At 55.2% G+C, this 18,346-nt stretch overlaps 1 protein-coding gene across 4 annotated transcripts in view; it reads left to right on the top strand.

Annotated features, from left to right (window-relative positions):
- The window catches only part of LOC112253658 (histone deacetylase 4), a 93,175-nt gene that overhangs the window by 47,945 nt on the left and 26,884 nt on the right, over positions 1–18,346 (top strand). For all 4 annotated transcript variants that reach the window (XM_042323785.1, XM_042323784.1, XM_042323783.1 and 1 more), the window contains 4 exons: positions 3,431–3,559; positions 3,753–3,976; positions 6,726–6,906; positions 7,381–7,574. In XM_042323785.1, coding sequence (XP_042179719.1) covers positions 3,431–3,559; positions 3,753–3,976; positions 6,726–6,906; positions 7,381–7,574 — 728 coding nt within the window. The remainder of the gene's footprint in view (positions 1–3,430; positions 3,560–3,752; positions 3,977–6,725; positions 6,907–7,380; positions 7,575–18,346) is intronic.

Here is an 18,346-nt window from a genome sequence, read left to right as displayed (position 1 = left end):
AATAGCATTAAAATGAATCCCTTACCTTTGATGATCTTCATCTGGTGGCACTCCCAGGTCTCCATGTTAAACAATAAATGTTTGTTTTGTTCGATAATGTCCCTCTTTATGACCAAATACGTCCTTTTTGTTCGTACGTTTTGTCCAGTAATCCGAATGCTTAAGGCGCTTGCACTAAGTCCAGACAAAGTTATTTAAAAAGTACAATAAAAGTTAGTAGAAACATGCCAAACGATGTTTCCGGTTGTCTTTGTCATAAATAATCAATAATATTTCAACCGGACAAAATCTTCGTCAATAGGAAAGGCGCGTTCCCGATCAGGGCGCATGGCTGATGAATGGAAATTTCCACTGGCCGCTGATTGAAAGTGCTGTATCTCCCTCATTTTTCAGAGTAAAAGCCTGAAACAGTGCCTAAAGACTGGTCACATGTAGAGGAAGGCACAGAGCTCGTGAACTGGGTCCTAAGTCTTTGTATGGTGGATAGGCTTTCAATGGAAAAACAGCCTTTCAAAATAATAGTACTTCCTGGTTGGATTTTCCTCGGGTTTCCTCCTGCCATATCATTTCTGTTACACTCACAAACATTATAAAAACCAAAAAAAAATAGATAAAATAATAATTTTACCCCTTTTTCTCCCCAATTTCGTGGTATCCAATAGTTTTTTTTTTTGTAGCTACTATCTTGTCTCATCAATACAACTCCCGTACGGGCTCGGGAGAGACGAAGGTTGAAAGTCATGCGTCCTCCGATACACAACCCAACCAAGCCGCACTGCTTCTTAACACAGCGCGCATCCAACCCGGAAGCCAGCCGCACCAATGTGTCGGAGGAAACACTGTGCACCTGGCAACCTTGGTTAGCGTGCACTGTGCCCGGCCCGCCACAGGAGTCGCTGGTGCGCGATGAGACAAGTATATCCCTACCGGCCAAACCCTCCCTAACCCGGACGACGCTAGGCCAATTGTGCGTCGCCGCACAGACCTCCCGGTCGCGGCCGGTTACGACAGAGGCCACACAGACATTATTTTAACAGTTTAACAGTTTTAACTGATAAACGCTTAAATTGGAATTCAGCGGCTGTACAGTAAACCGCTATAGATGACATCAGAGCGCAGGGTCTCTGCTTTCTAGCGCTGAATGAGATTCAGCTGACGTGCCTTCTAAACGGGAGTACCAGGGGCGACAAGAAGATGCCCCCATCCCTCACGCTAACTGAACTTCTTTCGCTAATGTTTTGTTGTCTGAATGAGGGGAATGTTGTAAATGAAGAGAGGGACTCTGTTCTGAAAGATGAGATTATAATAAATACCGCTTTGATGTCATACAAGCAAACCACATGCTAATTGTGCACTTCACATGTCCATATTATAGAAGTTATGTCATTTACAGGTTCAACGTTTCTGATCACATGTTTTTAATGTACAGTTCCAACAATGACATGGCATCATACCCTGGGTTGTTTTGAACAGATGCTTGTCCTATTGGGAAGAAAGTTAGCCGTGGAACACGCTCGTGACTCCATTCTATACTCACCACATTTACTCTCTGTGTCTCTAAGATTGTATTTTACAACTTACCTTGTTATTTTGACAATAGAAAGAGCTTTCAAATGATGCCCATCTGACCCAGATTGCAACTTAATAATGGGCCATTTTTTTGATTGCTTAAATAACTGTAATGGTGGGGATGCAGGGCTGTGTTTCAAGCTGAGTGCTTTATTATAAAAAAGCTTGTTGTCGACAAATGTCCTGGTACTTGTTAAAGTTCATGATGCCGTTGACCTTAACAAGGGCCCACAGGACCAGTGGAAAGCAAAACAGCCCCAAAACATCAAAGATCCACCACCATACTTTACATTAGTGATGAGGTATTTTCTGCATAAGCGCTGGTCTTTCGAATCCAAACTCGGTGGTGTGCGTGGCCAACGACCTCTCTCCATGTCATGTGACCATAGCACCGCCTGAGGTTTTCTAAACGGGATTGGAACCCGTAATAATTCTGACCCCTATCCTTTAGAGATTTGTTGTAATTTCTTAAACACAATTGTTCAGAGAGAGAGATTTTATTAGTATAATATAATTGTTGAATATTTTGGTCTTTTTTAGTTTTTAGTATTTTTTGCTAATCTTTATCAAGGAGCCAATAATTCCGCACCACCACTGTATATCGTGCTATGACCTGGCCTGAAGCCAGATTGATGAACATTTATGAGATCAATGGGACACAGACCTCACTGTTATTAACAAGTACATGAACCCCCATCCCTGTCTATGTCCATTCAGCCAACATGGGGGTTTAATCATCTCTAGCAATGAGAAAGGCTGCAAGTTCCTCCACAGTTCCGTCTGTTGTCTGAGTGAGGCGAATGTTGTCAATGAAAAGGGACTTGATGTCTTCTGAAAGATGAGATAATTACCGCTTTAATATGTTATACAAGCAAACCACACACCTGTTTCACATTTCCATATCATAAACACTTGGATTGCTGCCATGGTTATGCACATGCAATTCATATTTCTTCTGTTAGAAACATTTCAATTTGCCCCTATTCATATAGGCCAATTCCCGCCTGTGTACAGGCTCAATAGGTTGAAAAGGTGGGCTCTTTATGAATCAATCCATGTTCCTCTTTTGTCTGTTCTCAGATGGGAGACCATTACATTTGACCAAACATGTGTCATGCCATCCATTCAGTAGTGCCTTACATGATCATTGTTTGACCCCCCCCCCCGGACTTTCTCCCGTAGTGGCGCGGTCCGCGGCCACCTTTGAATTATGAAACTAGCGCCTGCATCATTAGTCTGTCACTTGAGAGAGAGATATCTTGTTGTTCCCCTCCTGCTTTGTGCCCTGGCTGGATAATTAGTACTGGACTTCTATTGGTCGAGTGTCCCTACAGAGGGCCCTGATTTTCCGTACCATGAACATTAGCATCATTTCAGAACATGGTAGTCATGACATTGCATTTCCTCTCTCTGTCCTTGTCTTTCTAAATTCTCTCCATTTGAATGCACACTGACAAAGCCCGCTGTAATTGGCACCGTCGCTCCCAGAAATCAGTTCATTCCCCTCTACACTCTCATTTCCTTTTTGATGTGGCTGGCGCAGGTTTTCCCAACGCTCAGTACATTGTAATGGGGAGGAAATGTACCTCATCCATCTCCATGATGGTGAACAGCAGGTTGTGTAACTTAGTCGTTGGTTAGATAAAATGGGCCCTGTTTGATCGACAGGTTTAACCTCAAACTGTTGTTTGCCTCAACAAAACTGTGGTTTCTGTTTACTGCGGTTCAAGTTGCAGGGATACGGTATGACCGAGCCGTATCAGAACCATGGACCTCTCTTGAGTCTTAGCCTCTGCTACAAGCCTGGGTTGTGTTGGTCATATCTGTGCTCTCTCTCTTTCTGTGTGTGTCTGCCTTGTAGCCTCTGAGCCCAACCTGAAGCTACGTTCTCGTCTGAAGCAGAAGGTGAGCGAGCGACGGAGCAGCCCCCTACTGAGGCGTAAAGACAGCCCGATCACAACCGCCAAGAAACGCTCACTGGATATGGCAGGTAGGACACACAGTCAACGCTGTGGAGAGGAACGGCCAGGAGGTTCAGTCCTCGCACACAACAGAGCTGTGTAGTAGATTTAACATGGAAGAGATGACTAACTGACTGGTTGTATTAGGTTCATGTTGTATTGTAGCTGTAGACTTGGTGTGAAACAGTCATGACGGAGTTAAGATATGAATACTTTCTCTAGATTCAGCGTGTAACAGCGCTCCTGGATCCGGCCCCAGCTCTCCTAACAACAACAGCATCAGCAACATCCCCAATGAGAACGGCGTCACTGTCTCCAACAGCATTGATGTGTCCCTGGCTCAGCGGTTGTGTGGTGGTGAACTCAGCCAGCTGTCTCTGTACACGTCCCCCTCCCTCCCCAACATCACCCTAGGTCTGCCCGCCACGGCCACCTCTGCTTCCAATGTAAGGCTCTCTGTTGATATATTGTTTCTCCTCTCGTTCTCTCTCTCTCTGTATCTCTCGCTCTATATATATATCTGTCTCCCTGTGTGTGTTGGTCGGTCTCTCTCTGTATCTATATATGTATCTGTCTCTCTGTCTCCCTGTGTGTGTTGGTCGGTCTCTCTCTGTATCTATATATATATCTGTCTCTCTGTCTTCCTGTGTGTGTTGGTCGGTCTCTCTCTGTGGTCACACAGGATTTACGGTATGTAGCCTGTGGGGAAAAAAGGGCCGTGCTTTATATGACCCCCTTTCAAACAGTCCCATTTTAAACACATTCTTGCCTGCATCAGCCTTTTTATGTGTCCTGTGTGCGCATGCCGGCACCACTGACGAGTAGGTGGGGTGGGAGTAGGGAGTGTGGGGTGGGAGTAGGGAGTGTGGGAGTGTGGGGTGGGAGTAGGGAGTGTGGGGTGGGAGTAGGGAGTGTGGGGTGGGAGTAGGGAGTGGGGTGGGAGTAGGGAGTGGGAGTAAGGGGGTGTGCTGATGTGGGTGTGTATTTGAATAAATCCATTGAATATACACCACAAAGAAATCCATTATTCATTTGTTTAGGCAGGTCCTAAGAAACATGCAGCTAATGAAATGTATTTTCAGAAGAATAGAATAGCCTATTTTGAGTTGAGTTATGTTACTGGTATGGACAACTTATAGGCAACATGGCTGTGCAATGCAAATCAAATCAATAGTTTATTTTGTTCATTAAGCAGACCACACACTTACATTACCCTGCACTGATCACAGAAAACACGCATGTATTTTATAGTAAGAACATAATGCAATATAACCAAATAAAATATCAATAATATTTTTCACACACTACTTCAGTGTCACGGGAACGTGTGGAACCGCTGTCATGTAACAAAAAGTAATATTTGAAAAGAGACCATGCCAAATAGGAGAAGAGGAGCGTCTTGCCCCTCCAGGAGAAGAGGAGCGTCTTGCCCCTCCAGGAGAAGAGGAGCGTCTTGCCCCTCCAGGAGAAGAGGAGCGTCTTGCCCCTCCAGGAGAAGAGGAGCGTCTTGCCCCTCCAGGAGAAGAGGAGCGTCTTGCCCCTCCAGGAGAAGAGGAGCGTCTTGCCCCTCCAGGAGAAGAGGAGCGTCTTGCCCCTCCAGGAGAAGAGGAGCGTCTTGCCCCTCCAGGAGAAGAGGAGCGTCTTGCCCCTCCAGGAGAAGAGGAGCGTCTTGCCCCTCCAGGAGAAGAGGAGCGTCTTGCCCCTCCAGGAGAAGAGGAGCGTCTTGCCCCTCCAGGAGAAGAGGAGCGGCTTGCCCCTCCAGGAGAAGAGGAGCGGCTTGCCCCTCCAGGAGAAGAGGAGCGGCTTGCCCCTCCAGGAGAAGAGGAGCGGCTTGCCCCTCCAGGAGAAGAGGAGCGGCTTGCCCCTCCAGGAGAAGAGGATGAGCGGAGCGGCTTACAGAGTTGCGTATTGGCTCATCTGGAAAAGAGAGGCTGAGAAACTGAACAAGCTAATTCATATTTAACCCAATCAGTTGTTGGCTAAAAATGAAGCCTAATACTGCTGTCATTTCAGCATCACCAGCCAATGTGATCACACCATCGCGTGCTTTCTATCCTTTCAAACTGCCCATCAGTTATTTTGTCTGAAGACCGATGGCCTACAAGTTAAAAATGCATGTTAACCCATCATTCATTATTAAACATCAGGGTCTTTTCTCCCGGGCTAAATGGCGGTGTGTGTGTGTTCTCCCGGGCTAAATGGCGGTGTGTGCGTGTTCTCCCGGGCTAAATGGCGGTGTGTGTGTGTGTGTTCTCCCGGGCTAAATGGCGGTGTGTGTGTGTGTGTGTTCTCCCGGGCTAAATGGCGGTGTGTGTGTGTGTTCTCCCGGGCTAAATGGCGGTGTGTGCGTGTTCTCCTGGGCTAAATGGCCGTGTGTGTGTTCTCCCGGGCTAAATGCCGGTGTGTGTGTGTGTGTGTTCTCCTGGGCTAAATGGCGGGTGTGTGTTCTCCCGGGCTAAATGGCGCGTGTGTGTGTGTGTGTGTGTGTGTGTACGTGTTCTCCTGGGCTAAATGGCGGGGTGTGTGTGTGTGTGTGTGCGTGTTCTCCTGGGCTAAATGGCCGTGTGTGTGTTCTCCCGGGCTAAATGGCGGGGGGTGTGTGTGTGTGTGTGTTCTCCCGGGCTAAATTTTTATGGAGAAAATAAATGCTTTACAATAATTTCTGTGAAGCTTTGTGATCGACGAGGGCAAGTTTGATGTCAGACAACAATAGAATGCTTTAATGCGTGCCAAAGCCGGTAAAATGAAAGGCGATGTTTTATACTGAGGGGGTGGTGGGACTTGGTCGGTTGGCAGAAATATAAGTACAGGCATTCTTACCTGTAACACCTTACACAGATAAAGAAAAGTTGCCGTACTTTCGTCTTCATATGAACGGGATATTTGTTTATCTAATGCTCTTTCTCTCTTTATTTCTCTCTTTCTTTTTCTCCCTGTCTGTCTCATCTTATATGACATTGTGTTTTTTAGGGGGAACCACCCCTTAAAGATGAATTCAGAAATCACAATATTGCCAAAATAAATCAGTTTACAATAGCAACGACAACAGGCTTGTAATGTGTACCTCAGTCTTCCTAAAGCTAGTTGTATGAAACCAGTAAATACAATAGAAGCATCAAACCAATGTCAGTTTAACATACAGATGTATCCCAACAGTTCTATGTAAAACACTTCTATACTGACCCCATTCTCCAGGTGACCTCAGCCCAGCAGGATGGGGGTCAACATTCGGCCCTCTCCCTCAGCCCCCCCTACCTAGGCGGTGCCCCCCTAGCCACCTACCTGGCTGACGGAGGGGGCGCAGGGGGGCACGGCCCACTACTGCAGCACTTGGTCCTGCTGGAACAGACTGGCGCGCACGGGCCCCTACTGGCAGGTGGGTACAGCAGTAGAATGGTACTTTGGTGGAGAACACACACACAGTGTCCCAGTACACTGTGTGCTTTCCTAACAGATAACCCCCCTCCCCCTTCCTTCTATTGACAGACTTCCTTTCATCTTCTGTTAAGCAGGGTCAATGAGAGAGAGAGAAAATTGTGCCCACCGGTGTTGAAGGAACACATCCATTGACTCACTTTCCCAGTGCTATTTTCAGCTGACAGTGGAGTAAATGACTGGTGACACGCACAGCCTTGGAAGTGATTGGGGGCTCCTTTTTTGGCAGACTAGAGAAGGTTCTTCTGCCAGGCTTGTAGTACTGTGCTCCTATTAAGCTCCATTCCACTGTTCTGTGTGTGAGAGCCAGTTCTACTGCGGATATTTCTTGTCCTGGGACCAGTGTGTTTGTGTGGATTCAGGCGTGTGTATCCATGGCTATAACCATACCCTCGTGTGTGTATTCCCAACCCAGGTGTGGACGCCCTCCAGTCTCCCGCCATCCACATGCTGCGTGGGCAGCACCGTCCCCTGGGTCGGACCCAGTCGGCCCCACTGCCCCAGCAGAACGCCCAGGCCCAGGCCCTGCAGCAGCTGGTGGTCCAACAGCAACACCAACAGTTCCTGGAGAAACACAAACAGCAGTTCCAGCAGCTACACATCAACAAGGTAGAGGAGGAGCGGGGAGGGTGGAGCGGTGAGGGGGGCGGAGGAGCGGTGAGGGGGGGGGGCGGAGGAGCGGTGAGGGGCGGCGGAGGAGCGGTGAGGGGGGCGGAGGAGCGGTGAGGAGCGGGGAGGGTGGAGCGGTGAGGGGGGGGCGGAGGAGCGGTGAGGGGCGGCGGAGGAGCGGTGAGGGGCGGCGGAGGAGCGGTGAGGGGGGCGGAGGAGCGGTGAGGGGGGCGGAGGAGCGGTGAGGAGCGGTGAGGGGGTGGAGGAGCGGTGGGGGGGGCGGAGGAGCGGTGAGGAGCGGTGAGGGGGTGGAGGAGCGGTGAGGGGGCGGAGGAGCGGTGAGGGGGGCAGGGGAGCGGGAGGGGGGCGGGGGAGCGGTGAGGGGGCGGGGGAGCGGTGAGGGGGCGGGGGAGCGGTGAGGGGGGCGGTGGGGGGGAAGGGGGAGCGGTGAGGGGGGCGGGGGGGGGAAGGGGGAGCGGTGAGGGGGGGGCGGAGGAGCGGTGAGGGGGCGGGGGAGCGGTGAGGGGGGGCGGGGTGGGGGGAAGGGGGAGCGGTGAGGGGGAGCGGTGGGGGAAGGGGGAGCGGTGAGGGGGGAGCGGTGGGGGGGGGAAGGGGGAGCGGTGAGGGGAGCGGTGAGGGGGCGGGGGAGCGGTGGGGGGGGGGAGCGGTGAGGGGGGTGGAGGAGGGTGGAGCGGTGGGGGGAAGGGGGAGCGGTGAGGGGGAAGGGGAGCGGTGAGGGGAGCGGTGGGGGGAAGGGGGGAGCGGTGGGGGGAGGGGGGAGCGGTGAGGGGGTGGAGGAGGGTGGAGCAGTGGGGGAAGGGGGAGCGGTGAGGGGGTGGAGGAGGGTGGAGCGGTGGGGGGAAGGGGGCGGTGAGGGTGGAGCGGTGGGGGGAAGGGGAGCGGTGAGGGGGGTGGGGGGGGGGGGTGAGCGGGAGGGGGTGGAGGAGGGTGGAGCGGTGGGGGGGGAAGGGGGCGGTGAGGGTGAGGGGGGAGCGGTGAGGGGGGAGGGGGAGGAGCGGTGGGGGGAGCGCTGAGGGGAGAGGGGGGCACTGAGGGGGAAGAGCGCTGATGGAGGAGGAGCGGTGGGGGGAGGAGCAGTGGGTTTGAGCGGTGGGGAGGGAGGGAGCGCTGAGGGGGGGAGGGAGAGAGGGTGGGTTTGAGCAGTGGGGAGGGAGGGAAGAGGACAAGGTATAGCTGGAGTGTATGTATGTATGTGTGTTTGTTAATAGTCCTCCCATAGGTACAATAGGGACAGGAAGCAATGTCCATGTGTGTGACAGTTGCTAAGGGCAGACTGTAGCTAACTCCACACCGCCATGGAAACAAAGCGGAACTCACTGCCAGATATGGTCATTCAGGAACTAGGTAGCCGTGCTTTGCTGAGCTCCGTTTCTCTCTCTCTGTCTCTCTCTCTCTCTCACTCTGTCTCTCTCCTCTCTCTCTCTCTCTCTCTCTCCCCTCTCTCCCCTCTTTCTTCTCCCCTCTCCCTCTTTCTTCTCCCTCTCCCCTCTTTCTTCTCCCTCTCCCCTCTTTCTTCTCCCTCTCCCCTCTTTCTTCTCCCTCTCCCCTCTTTCTTCTCCCTCTCCCCTCTTTCTTCTCCCTCTCCCCTCTTTCTTCTCCCTCTCCCCTCTTTCCTCTCTCTCCCCTCTTTCCTCTCTCTCTCCCCTCTTTCCTCTCTCTCTCCCCTCTTTCCTCTCTCTCTCCCCTCTTTCCTCTCTCTCTCCCCCTCTTTCCTCTCTCTCCCCTCTTTCCTCTCTCTCTCCCCTCTTTCCTCTCTCTCTCCCCTCTTTCCTCTCTCTCTCCCCTCTTCTCCCCTCTTTCCTCTCTCCCCCCTCTTTCCTCTCTCTCTCCCCTCTTTCCTCTCTCTCCCCCCTCTCTCCCTCCCTCCCTCTCCCCTCTCCCTCTCCCCTCTCTCTCCTCTCTGCTCTCTCCCCTCTGCTCTCTCCCCTCTGCTCTCTCCCCTCTGCTCTCTCCCCTCTGCTCTCTCCCCTCTGCTCTCTCCCCTCTCCTCTCTCTCTCTCCTCTCTCTCTCGGGATTCTCTTTTGTATTCATAATTTTCATGTCCTTAGGTGACATCCCCACAGACTAACAGTAAGAGGGTCACCGTTTAACTAATTTGCAACGTTTCTCAACATTCAATCAAATGTTCCGTTCAGTTGGTCTTAGTGTTTTATTTCTGACCAGAGTAGATCTAATACTGTATATGAAAGTAATCTGTCAGAGCTTTGAAGGGCCAGATGGTAAAAGTCTATCAGTATGACTTGATCGCAGGGTATTAGGTGGTGTAGTCTGTACAGGGTGCATTATTCATCTACTGTTACAGAAAGCACAGCCTCCCGAGTGGTGCACTGCATCGCTGTGCCTCTAGAGGTCTTGGTTCGAGTCCAGGCTCTGTCGCAGCTGGCCGCGACCGGGAGACCAATGGGGCGGCGCACAATTGGCCCAGCATTGTCCGGGTTAGGGGAGGGTTTGGCCGGCCGGGATGTCCTTGTCCCATCGCGCTCTAGCGACTCCTGTGGTGGGCCGGGCGCAGTGCACACTGACACGGTCACCAGGTGTAAGGTGTTTCCTCCGACACGTTGGTGCAGCTGGCTTCCTGGTTAAGTGGGCATTGTGTCAAGAAGCCGTGTGGCTTGGTTGGGTCGTGTTTCGGAGGAGGCACGGCTCTCGACCTTCTTCTCTCCCGAGCCCGTACGGGAGTTGCAGCGATGGGACAAGACTGTAACTACCAAATGGATGCCACGAATTTGGAGAGAAAAATACATTAAAAAACAACAACCTAGAAAGCACACAGTCATAGGCTCTTTTCTGAAATGGCACCCTATGCACTATGTAGAGCACTACTTTCAGCGCACGATATAGGGAATAGGGAGCCACTTTGGGGCGCCGCCGTAGTCAATGGGGAGAGAGGGAGTGGGCCCACCTCGTGATTCAGGTATATTTCTCTCATCGCTACTGAAAAAGGCCATATAGTACCTCGTTAACAACGGGTTCTGTTTGCAATGAAACGGAACGTTCCCCTTAGTAACGCATGTGACGTCAAGTAGGAAAGAGCACAAAATAAGAACAGGGAAATAATTATAAAGAAAAGTTTTGAAATGTTTGTGGCTCTGCATTCATGAGAGAGAGAGAGAGGCAGAGAGAGAGAGGCAGAGAGAGAGAGGCAGAGAGAGAGAGGCAGAGAGAGAGAGGCAGAGAGAGAGAGGCAGAGGCAGAGAGAGAGAGGCAGAGAGAGAGAGGCAGAGAGAGAGAGGCAGAGAGAGAGAGGCAGAGAGAGAGAGAGAGGCAGAGAGAGAGAGAGAGGCAGAGAGAGAGAGAGAGGCAGAGAGAGAGAGAGAGGCAGAGAGAGAGAGAGAGAGGCAGAGAGAGAGAGAGAGAGAGAGAGAGGCAGAGAGAGAGAGAGAGAGAGAGAGAGGCAGAGAGAGAGAGAGGCAGAGAGAGAGAGGCAGAGAGAGGCAGAGAGAGAGAGGAGAGGCAGAGAGGCAGAGAGAGGCAGAGAGAGAGAGAGAGGCAGAGAGGCAGAGAGAGGCAGAGAGAGAGAGAGAGGCAGAGAGAGAGAGAGAGGCAGAGAGAGAGAGAGAGGCAGAGAGAGAGAGAGAGGCAGAGAGAGAGAGAGAGGCAGAGAGAGAGAGAGAGGCAGAGAGAGAGAGAGAGGCAGAGAGAGAGAGAGAGGGCAGAGAGAGAGAGAGGCAGAGAGAGGCAGAGAGAGGCAGAGAGAGGCAGAGAGAGGCAGAGAGAGGCAGAGAGAGGCAGAGAGAGAGAGGCAGAGAGGCAGAGAGAGAGAGGCAGAGAGAGAGAGAGAGAGGCAGAGAGAGAGAGAGAGAGGCAGAGAGAGAGAGAGAGGCAGAGAGAGAGAGAGAGGCAGGCAGAGAGAGAGAGGCAGAGCAGAGAGAGAGGCAGAGAGAGAGAGAGAGGCAGAGAGAGAGAGGCAGAGAGAGAGAGGCAGAGAGAGAGAGGCAGAGAGAGAGAGAGGCAGAGAGAGAGAGAGAGGCAGAGAGAGAGAGAGGCAGAGAGAGAGAGAGAGAGAGGAGAGAGAGAGAGAGAGAGAGAGAGAGAGAGAGAGAGAGGCAGAGAGAGAGAGAGAGAGAGAGAGGCAGAGAGGCAGAGAGGCAGAGAGAGAGAGAGGGCAGAGAGAGAGACAGGCAGAGAGAGAGACAGGCAGAGAGAGAGACAGGCAGAGAGAGAGAGAGAGGCAGAGAGAGAGAGGCAGAGAGAGAGAGGCAGAGAGAGAGAGGCAGAGAGAGAGAGCAGAGAGAGAGAGGCAGAGAGAGAGAGGCAGAGAGAGAGAGAGGCAGAGAGAGAGAGGCAGAGAGAGAGAGAGAGAGAGAGAGAGGCAGAGAGAGAGAGAGGAGGGCAGAGAGAGAGAGAGGCAGGCAGAGAGAGAGAGAGCAGGCAGAGAGAGAGAGGCAGAGAGAGAGAGGCAGAGAGAGGCAGAGAGAGAGAGAGAGGCAGAGAGAGAGAGAGGCAGAGAGAGAGAGAGAGGCAGAGAGAGAGAGAGAGGCAGAGAGAGAGAGAGGCAGAGAGAGAGAGAGAGGCAGAGAGAGAGAGAGGCAGGCAGAGAGAGAGAGAGGCAGAGAGAGAGAGAGAGAGAGAGAGAGGCAGAGAGGCAGGCAGAGAGGCAGGCAGAGAGAGAGAGAGGCAGAGAGAGAGAGGCAGAGAGAGAGAGAGGCAGAGAGAGAGAGAGCAGAGAGAGAGGCAGGCAGAGAGAGAGGCAGGCAGAGAGAGAGGCAGGCAGAGAGAGAGGCAGGCAGAGAGAGAGGCAGGCAGAGAGAGAGAGAGGCAGGCAGAGAGGCAGGCAGTGAGAGAGGCAGAGAGAGAGGCAGAGAGAGAGGCAGAGAGAGAGAATCAGAGAGAGAGAGGCAGAGAGAGAGAGGCAGAGAGAGAGGCAGAGAGAGAGGCAGAGAGAGAGGCAGAGAGGCAGAGGCAGAGAGAGAGGAGGCAGAGGCAGAGAGAGAGGCAGAGAGAGAGGCAGAGAGAGAGGCAGGCAGAGAGAGGCAGGCAGGCAGAGAGAGAGGCAGGCAGAGAGAGAGGCAGGCAGAGAGAGAGGCAGGCAGAGAGAGAGGCAGGCAGAGAGAGAGGCAGGCAGAGAGAGAGGCAGGCAGAGAGAGAGAGAGAGAGGCAGGCAGAGAGAGAGAGAGAGGGGCAGAGAGAGAGGGGCAGAGAGAGAGAGGCAGAGAGAGAGAGGCAGAGAGAGAGAGAGGCAGAGAGAGAGAGGCAGAGAGAGAGAGGCAGAGAGGCAGAGAGGGGAGAGGCAGAGAGAGGCAGAGAGAGAGAGGCAGAGAGAGAGAGAGAGAGAGAGGCAGAGAGAGAGAGAGAGAGAGAGGCAGGGAGAGAGAGGCAGGGAGAGAGAGAGGCAGAGAGAGAGAGAGGCAGAGAGAGAGAGAGGCAGAGAGAGAGAGGCAGAGAGAGAGAGGCAGAGAGAGAGAGAGGAGAGGCAGGGAGAGAGCGAGGAGAGGCAGGAGAGAGAGCAGGGAGAGAGAGCAGAGAGAGAGAGCGGCAGGGAGAGAGCGAGGAGAGGCAGGGAGAGAGCGCGAGGAGAGAGAGAGGCAGGGAGAGAGAGAGAGGCAGGGAGAGAGAGAGAGGCAGGGAGAGAGAGAGAGGCAGGGAGAGAGAGAGGCAGGGAGAGAGAGGCAGGGAGAGCGAGGAGCGGGAGCGAGAGAGGGAGCGGGAGAGGCAGAGAGAGAGCGAGGAGAGGCAGAGAGAGAGCGAGGAGAGGCAGAGAGAGAGCGAGGAGAGGCAGAGAGAGAGCGAGGAGAGGCAGAGAGAGAGCGAGGAGAGGCAGGAGAGAGCGAGGAGAGAGAGGCAGGGAGAGAGCGAGGAGAGAGAGGCAGGGAGAGAGCGAGGAGAGAGAGAGAGAGAGGAGAGAGAGAGAGGCAGGGAGAGAGCGAGGAGAGGCAGGGAGAGAGCGAGAGGAGAGGCAGGGAGAGAGCGAGGAGAGAAGGGAGATGCAGGGAGAGAGAGCGAGGAGAGAGAGAGGCAGGAGAGAGAGAGAGAGAGGAGAGAGAGAGAGGCAGGGAGAGAGAGAGAGAGGCAGGGAGAGAGAGAGAGAGGCAGGGAGAGAGAGAGAGGCAGGGAGAGAGAGAGAGAGGCAGGGAGAGAGAGAGAGAGGCAGGGAGAGGGAGAGAGAGGCAGGGAGAGAGAGAGAGAGGCAGGGAGAGAGAGAGAGAGAGGCAGGGAGAGAGAGAGAGAGGCAGGGAGAGAGAGAGAGAGGCAGGGAGAGAGAGAGAGCAGGGAGAGAGAGAGGCAGGGAGAGCGAGGAGAGAGAGAGAGGCAGGGAGAGAGCGAGGAGAGAGAGAGAGGCAGGGAGAGAGAGAGAGGCAGGAGAGCGAGGAGAGAGAGAGAGGCAGGGAGAGAGCGAGGAGAGATAGAGGCAGGGAGAGAGAGAGAGGCAGGGAGAGAGCGAGGAGAGAGAGGCAGGGAGAGAGCGAGGAGAGAGAGAGGGAGCGGGGAGAGAGAGAGGGAGCGGGGAGAGAGAGAGGGAGCGGGGAGAGAGAGAGGGAGCGGGGAGAGAGAGAGGGAGCGGGGAGAGAGAGAGGAGCGGGGAGAGAGAGAGCGAGCGGGGAGAGAGAGAGAGAGCAGAGAGAGAGAGGGAGCGAGAGAGAGAGCGGAGAGAGAGAGCGAGCGGAGAGAGAGAGAGCGAGCGAGCGAGTGGGGAGAGAGCGAGTGGGGAGAGAGCGAGTGGGGAGAGGGGGAGAGAGCGAGTGGAGAGAGAGAGTGGGGAGAGGGGGAGAGAGCGAGTGGAGAGAGAGAGTGGGGAGAGAGCGAGAGAGTGGGGAGAGAGTGGAGAGAGAGAGTGGGGAGAGAGCGAGTGGAGAGTGGAGAGAGTGGGGAGAGAGAGAGAGAGAGCGAGTGGAGAGGGGAGAGAGCGAGTGGAGAGAGAGAGAGCGAGTGGAGAGGGGAGAGAGCGAGTGGGGAGAGAGAGAGAGCGAGTGGGGAGAGGGAGAGGGAGAGAGAGTGGGGAGAGAGTGGGGGAGAGTGGGGAGAGAGGGGAGAGAGAGAGGGAGAGAGAGAGGGGAGAGAGAGGGGAGAGAGGGGGAGAGAGAGAGAGAGGGGGAGAGCGAGTGGGGAGAGAGAGCGAGTGGGGGAGAGAGCGAGTGGGGAGAGAGCGAGTGGGGAGAGGGAGAGTGGGGAGAGGGAGAGAGAGAGTGGGGAGAGAGAGAGAGAGTGGAGAGAGAGAGAGAGTGGGGAGAGAGAGAGAGGAAGGGGAGAGAGTGGGGAGAGAGAGAGAGAGAGAGTGGGGAGAGAGTGGGGAGAGAGAGGGAGAGAGAGAGGGGAGAGAGAGAGAGTGGGGAGAGGGAGAGAGAGAGTGGGGAGAGAGAGAGAGAGTGGGGAGAGAGAGAGAGAGTGGGGAGAGAGAGAGAGAGTGGGGAGAGAGAGAGGGAAGAGCGAGTGGGGAGAGAGAGAGCGAGTGGGGAGAGAGAGAGAGTGGGGAGAGAGAGAGTGGAGAGAGAGAGAGAGAGAGTGGAGAGAGAGAGAGAGAGAGTGGAGAGAGAGAGAGAGAGAGAGTGGGGAGAGAGAGGGAGAGAGAGTGGGGAGAGAGAGCGAGTGGGGAGAGAGAGCGAGTGGGGAGAGAGCGAGAGCGAGTGGGGAGAGAGCGAGAGCGAGTGGGGAGAGAGCGAGAGCGAGTGGGGAGAGAGCGAGAGCGAGTGGGGAGAGAGCGAGAGTGAGTGGGGAGAGGGAGAGAGTGGGGAGAGAGAGGGAGGGGAGAGAGAGTGGGGAGAGAGAGAGAGAGAGAGGGGGAGAGAGAGAGTGGGGAGAGGGGGAGAGAGCGAGTGGGGAGAGGGGGAGAGAGCGAGTGGGGAGAGGGGGAGAGAGCGAGTGGGGAGAGAGCGAGAGAGCGAGGGGGAGAGGGGGAGAGAGCGAGTGGCGAGGGGGAGAGAGCGAGTGGGAGAGAGCGAGTGGCGAGAGGGAGAGGGCGAGCGAGCGGGGAGAGAGGGAGGGAGCGGGGAGAGAGAGGGAGCGGGGAGAGGGCGAGTGGGGAGAGGGGGAGAGAGCGAGTGGGGAGAGGGGGAGAGAGCGAGTGGGGAGAGGGGGAGAGAGCGAGTGGGGAGAGGGGGAGAGAGGGAGCGGGGAGAGAGAGGGAGCGGGGAGAGAGAGAGGAGCGGGGAGAGAGAGCGCGGGAGAGAGAGCGGAGAGAGAGAGAGCGGGGAGAGAGCGAGCGGGGAGAGAGCGAGCGGGAGAGAGGGAGTGGGGAGAGGGGGAGAGAGCGAGTGGGGAGAGAGCGAGTGGAGAGAGAGAGTGGGGAGAGAGCGAGAGAGTGGGGAGAGAGCGAGAGAGTGGGGAGAGAGCGAGAGGAGAGGGGGAGAGAGGAGAGTGGGGAGAGAGGAGAGTGGGGAGAGAGAGAGTGGGGAGAGAGCGAGTGGAGTGTGGGGAGAGAGAGAGAGAGAGCGCGAGGAGAGAGCGAGTGGGGAGAGAGCGAGTGGGGAGAGAGCGAGTGGGGAGAGAGCGAGAGAGAGAGAGAGAGGAGAGAGAGTGGGGAGAGAGTGGGGAGAGAGAGGGAGAGAGAGGGGAGAGAGAGAGCGCGAGGAGAGAGCGAGTGGGGAGAGAGCGAGTGGAGAGAGAGAGAGAGAGAGAGGGAGGGAGAGAGAGTGGGGAGAGAGAGAGAGAGGGAGAGAGAGGGGAGAGAGAGAGTGGGGAGAGAGAGAGAGGGGGAGGGGGAGAGAGCGAGAGAGAGAGAGAGAGAGAGAGAGAGAGAGAGAGAGGAGAGAGAGAGGGGGAGAGAGAGCGAGTGGGGAGAGAGAGCGAGGGGGAGAGAGAGCGAGTGGGGAGAGAGAGCGAGTGGGGAGAGAGAGCGAGTGGGGAGAGAGAGCGAGTGGGGAGAGAGAGCGAGTGAGTGGGGAGAGAGAGAGAGAGAGAGTGGGGAGAGAGAGAGAGAGTGGGGAGAGAGAGAGAGAGTGGGGAGAGAGAGAGAGTGGGGAGAGAGAGAGAGAGGGAAGAGAGAGTGGGGAGAGGGAGAGAGAGCGAGTGGGGAGAGAGAGCGAGTGGGGAGCGAGAGCGAGTGGGGAGAGAGCGAGAGTGAGTGGGGAGAGAGCGAGAGTGAGTGGGGAGAGAGCGAGAGAGTGAGTGGGGAGAGAGCGAGAGTGAGTGGGGAGAGAGCGAGCGTGAGTGGGGAGAGAGCGAGAGAGAGGGAGGGGAGAGGGAGGGGAGAGAGAGTGGGGAGAGAGAGCGGGAGAGAGAGCGAGAGGGGAGAGAGAGCGAGAGTGGGGAGAGAGAGGGGGAGAGAGAGAGAGAGAGAGAGAGTGGGGAGAGAGAGAGAGAGAGAGAGTGGGGAGAGAGAGAGAGAGAGGGGGAGAGGGAGAGAGGGGAGAGAGAGCGAGTGGGGAGAGAGAGGAGAGAGTGGGGAGAGAGAGAGGGGAGAGAGGGGGGAGAGGGAGGGAGAGAGAGAGGGAGAGAGAGCGAGAGGGGAGAGAGAGAGAGTGGGGAGAGAGAGGGGGAGAGAGAGAGAGAGAGAGAGAGAGTGGGGAGAGAGAGAGAGAGAGTGGGGAGAGGGAGAGAGGGAGAGAGAGCGAGTGGGGAGAGAGAGGGAGAGAGTGGGGAGAGAGAGAGGGGAGAGCGAGTGGAGAGAGAGAGAGCGCAAGTGGAGAGAGAGAGAGCGCAAGTGGAGAGAGCGCGAGTGGGGAGAGAGAGCGAGTGGGGAGAGAGCGCGAGTGGGGAGAGAGCGCGAGTGGGGAGAGAGCGAGTGGGGAGAGAGAGCGAGTGGGGAGAGAGAGCGAGTGGGGAGAGAGAGAGAGAGTGGGGAGAGAGAGCGAGTGGGGAGAGAGAGCGAGTGGGGAGAGAGAGCGAGTGGGGAGAGAGAGCGAGTGGGGAGAGAGAGCGAGAGTGGGGGAGAGAGAGGGGAGAAGAGAGATGGTGGGGAGAGAGAGAGAGAGAGAGAGAGAGAGTGGGGGAGAGAGAGAGAGGAGAGAGAGAGAGTGGGGGAGAGAGAGAGAGAGAGAGCGAGTGGGGAGAGAGAGAGAGCGAGTGGGGAGAGAGAGAGAGCGAGTGGGGAGAGAGAGCGAGTGGGGAGAGAGAGCGAGTGGGGAGAGAGAGCGAGTGGGGAGAGAGAGAGAGCGAGTGGGGAGAGAGAGCGAGTGGGGAGAGAGAGCGAGTGGGGAGAGAGAGCGAGTGGGGAGAGGGGAGAGGGGAGAGAGAGCGAGTGGGGAGAGAGAGAGAGAGCGAGTGGGGAGAGAGAGAGAGCGAGTGGGGAGAGAGAGAGAGAGCGAGTGGGGAGAGAGAGCGAGTGGGGAGGGAGAGCGAGTGGGGAGAGAGAGCGAGTGGGGAGAGAGAGAGCGAGTGGGGAGAGAGAGCGAGAGGGGCGAGAGAGTGGGGAGAGTGGGGAGAGCGAGAGAGTGGGGAGAGAGCGAGAGATCACTCAGCAGGGAAGGAAAAATAAGGTAGGGAGGGGGGGAGTGAAGAAGGGAAAAGAGCAGCTTGTTTGTGGAGGAGGATGAGGTAGCTGGTGAGGGTTCTGACGTCAACACTGTTCCTCTGGCACCCTGCCACAGGCCCCGAGGGCTGACAGGCCTGCCAATAACACACACACAGTCTTGTACAACTAACCTTGTGGGGACACACCATTCAGTCCCATTCAAAATCCTATTTTCCCTAACCTGTACCCTATCCCTAACCTGTACCCTATCCCTATCCCTAACCTGAAAAAATAAGCTGAGCTCCGAAACCTGATTTTAACTTGAACCCTAAACCCCCGAGAAATATCATTTGACTTTGTGACACATTAGACCGTGTTTCAATTTCACCTGAATAGTTGTATCTGGAAGACTTTTTGTAGTGC

The sequence above is a fragment of the Oncorhynchus tshawytscha genome, linkage group LG07, assembly GCF_018296145.1.
Source record: "Oncorhynchus tshawytscha isolate Ot180627B linkage group LG07, Otsh_v2.0, whole genome shotgun sequence".
Lineage (NCBI taxonomy): Eukaryota > Metazoa > Chordata > Actinopteri > Salmoniformes > Salmonidae > Oncorhynchus > Oncorhynchus tshawytscha.
The sequence above is the reverse complement of the archived record's forward strand: the minus strand, read 5'-3'. Positions and strand labels throughout refer to the sequence as shown.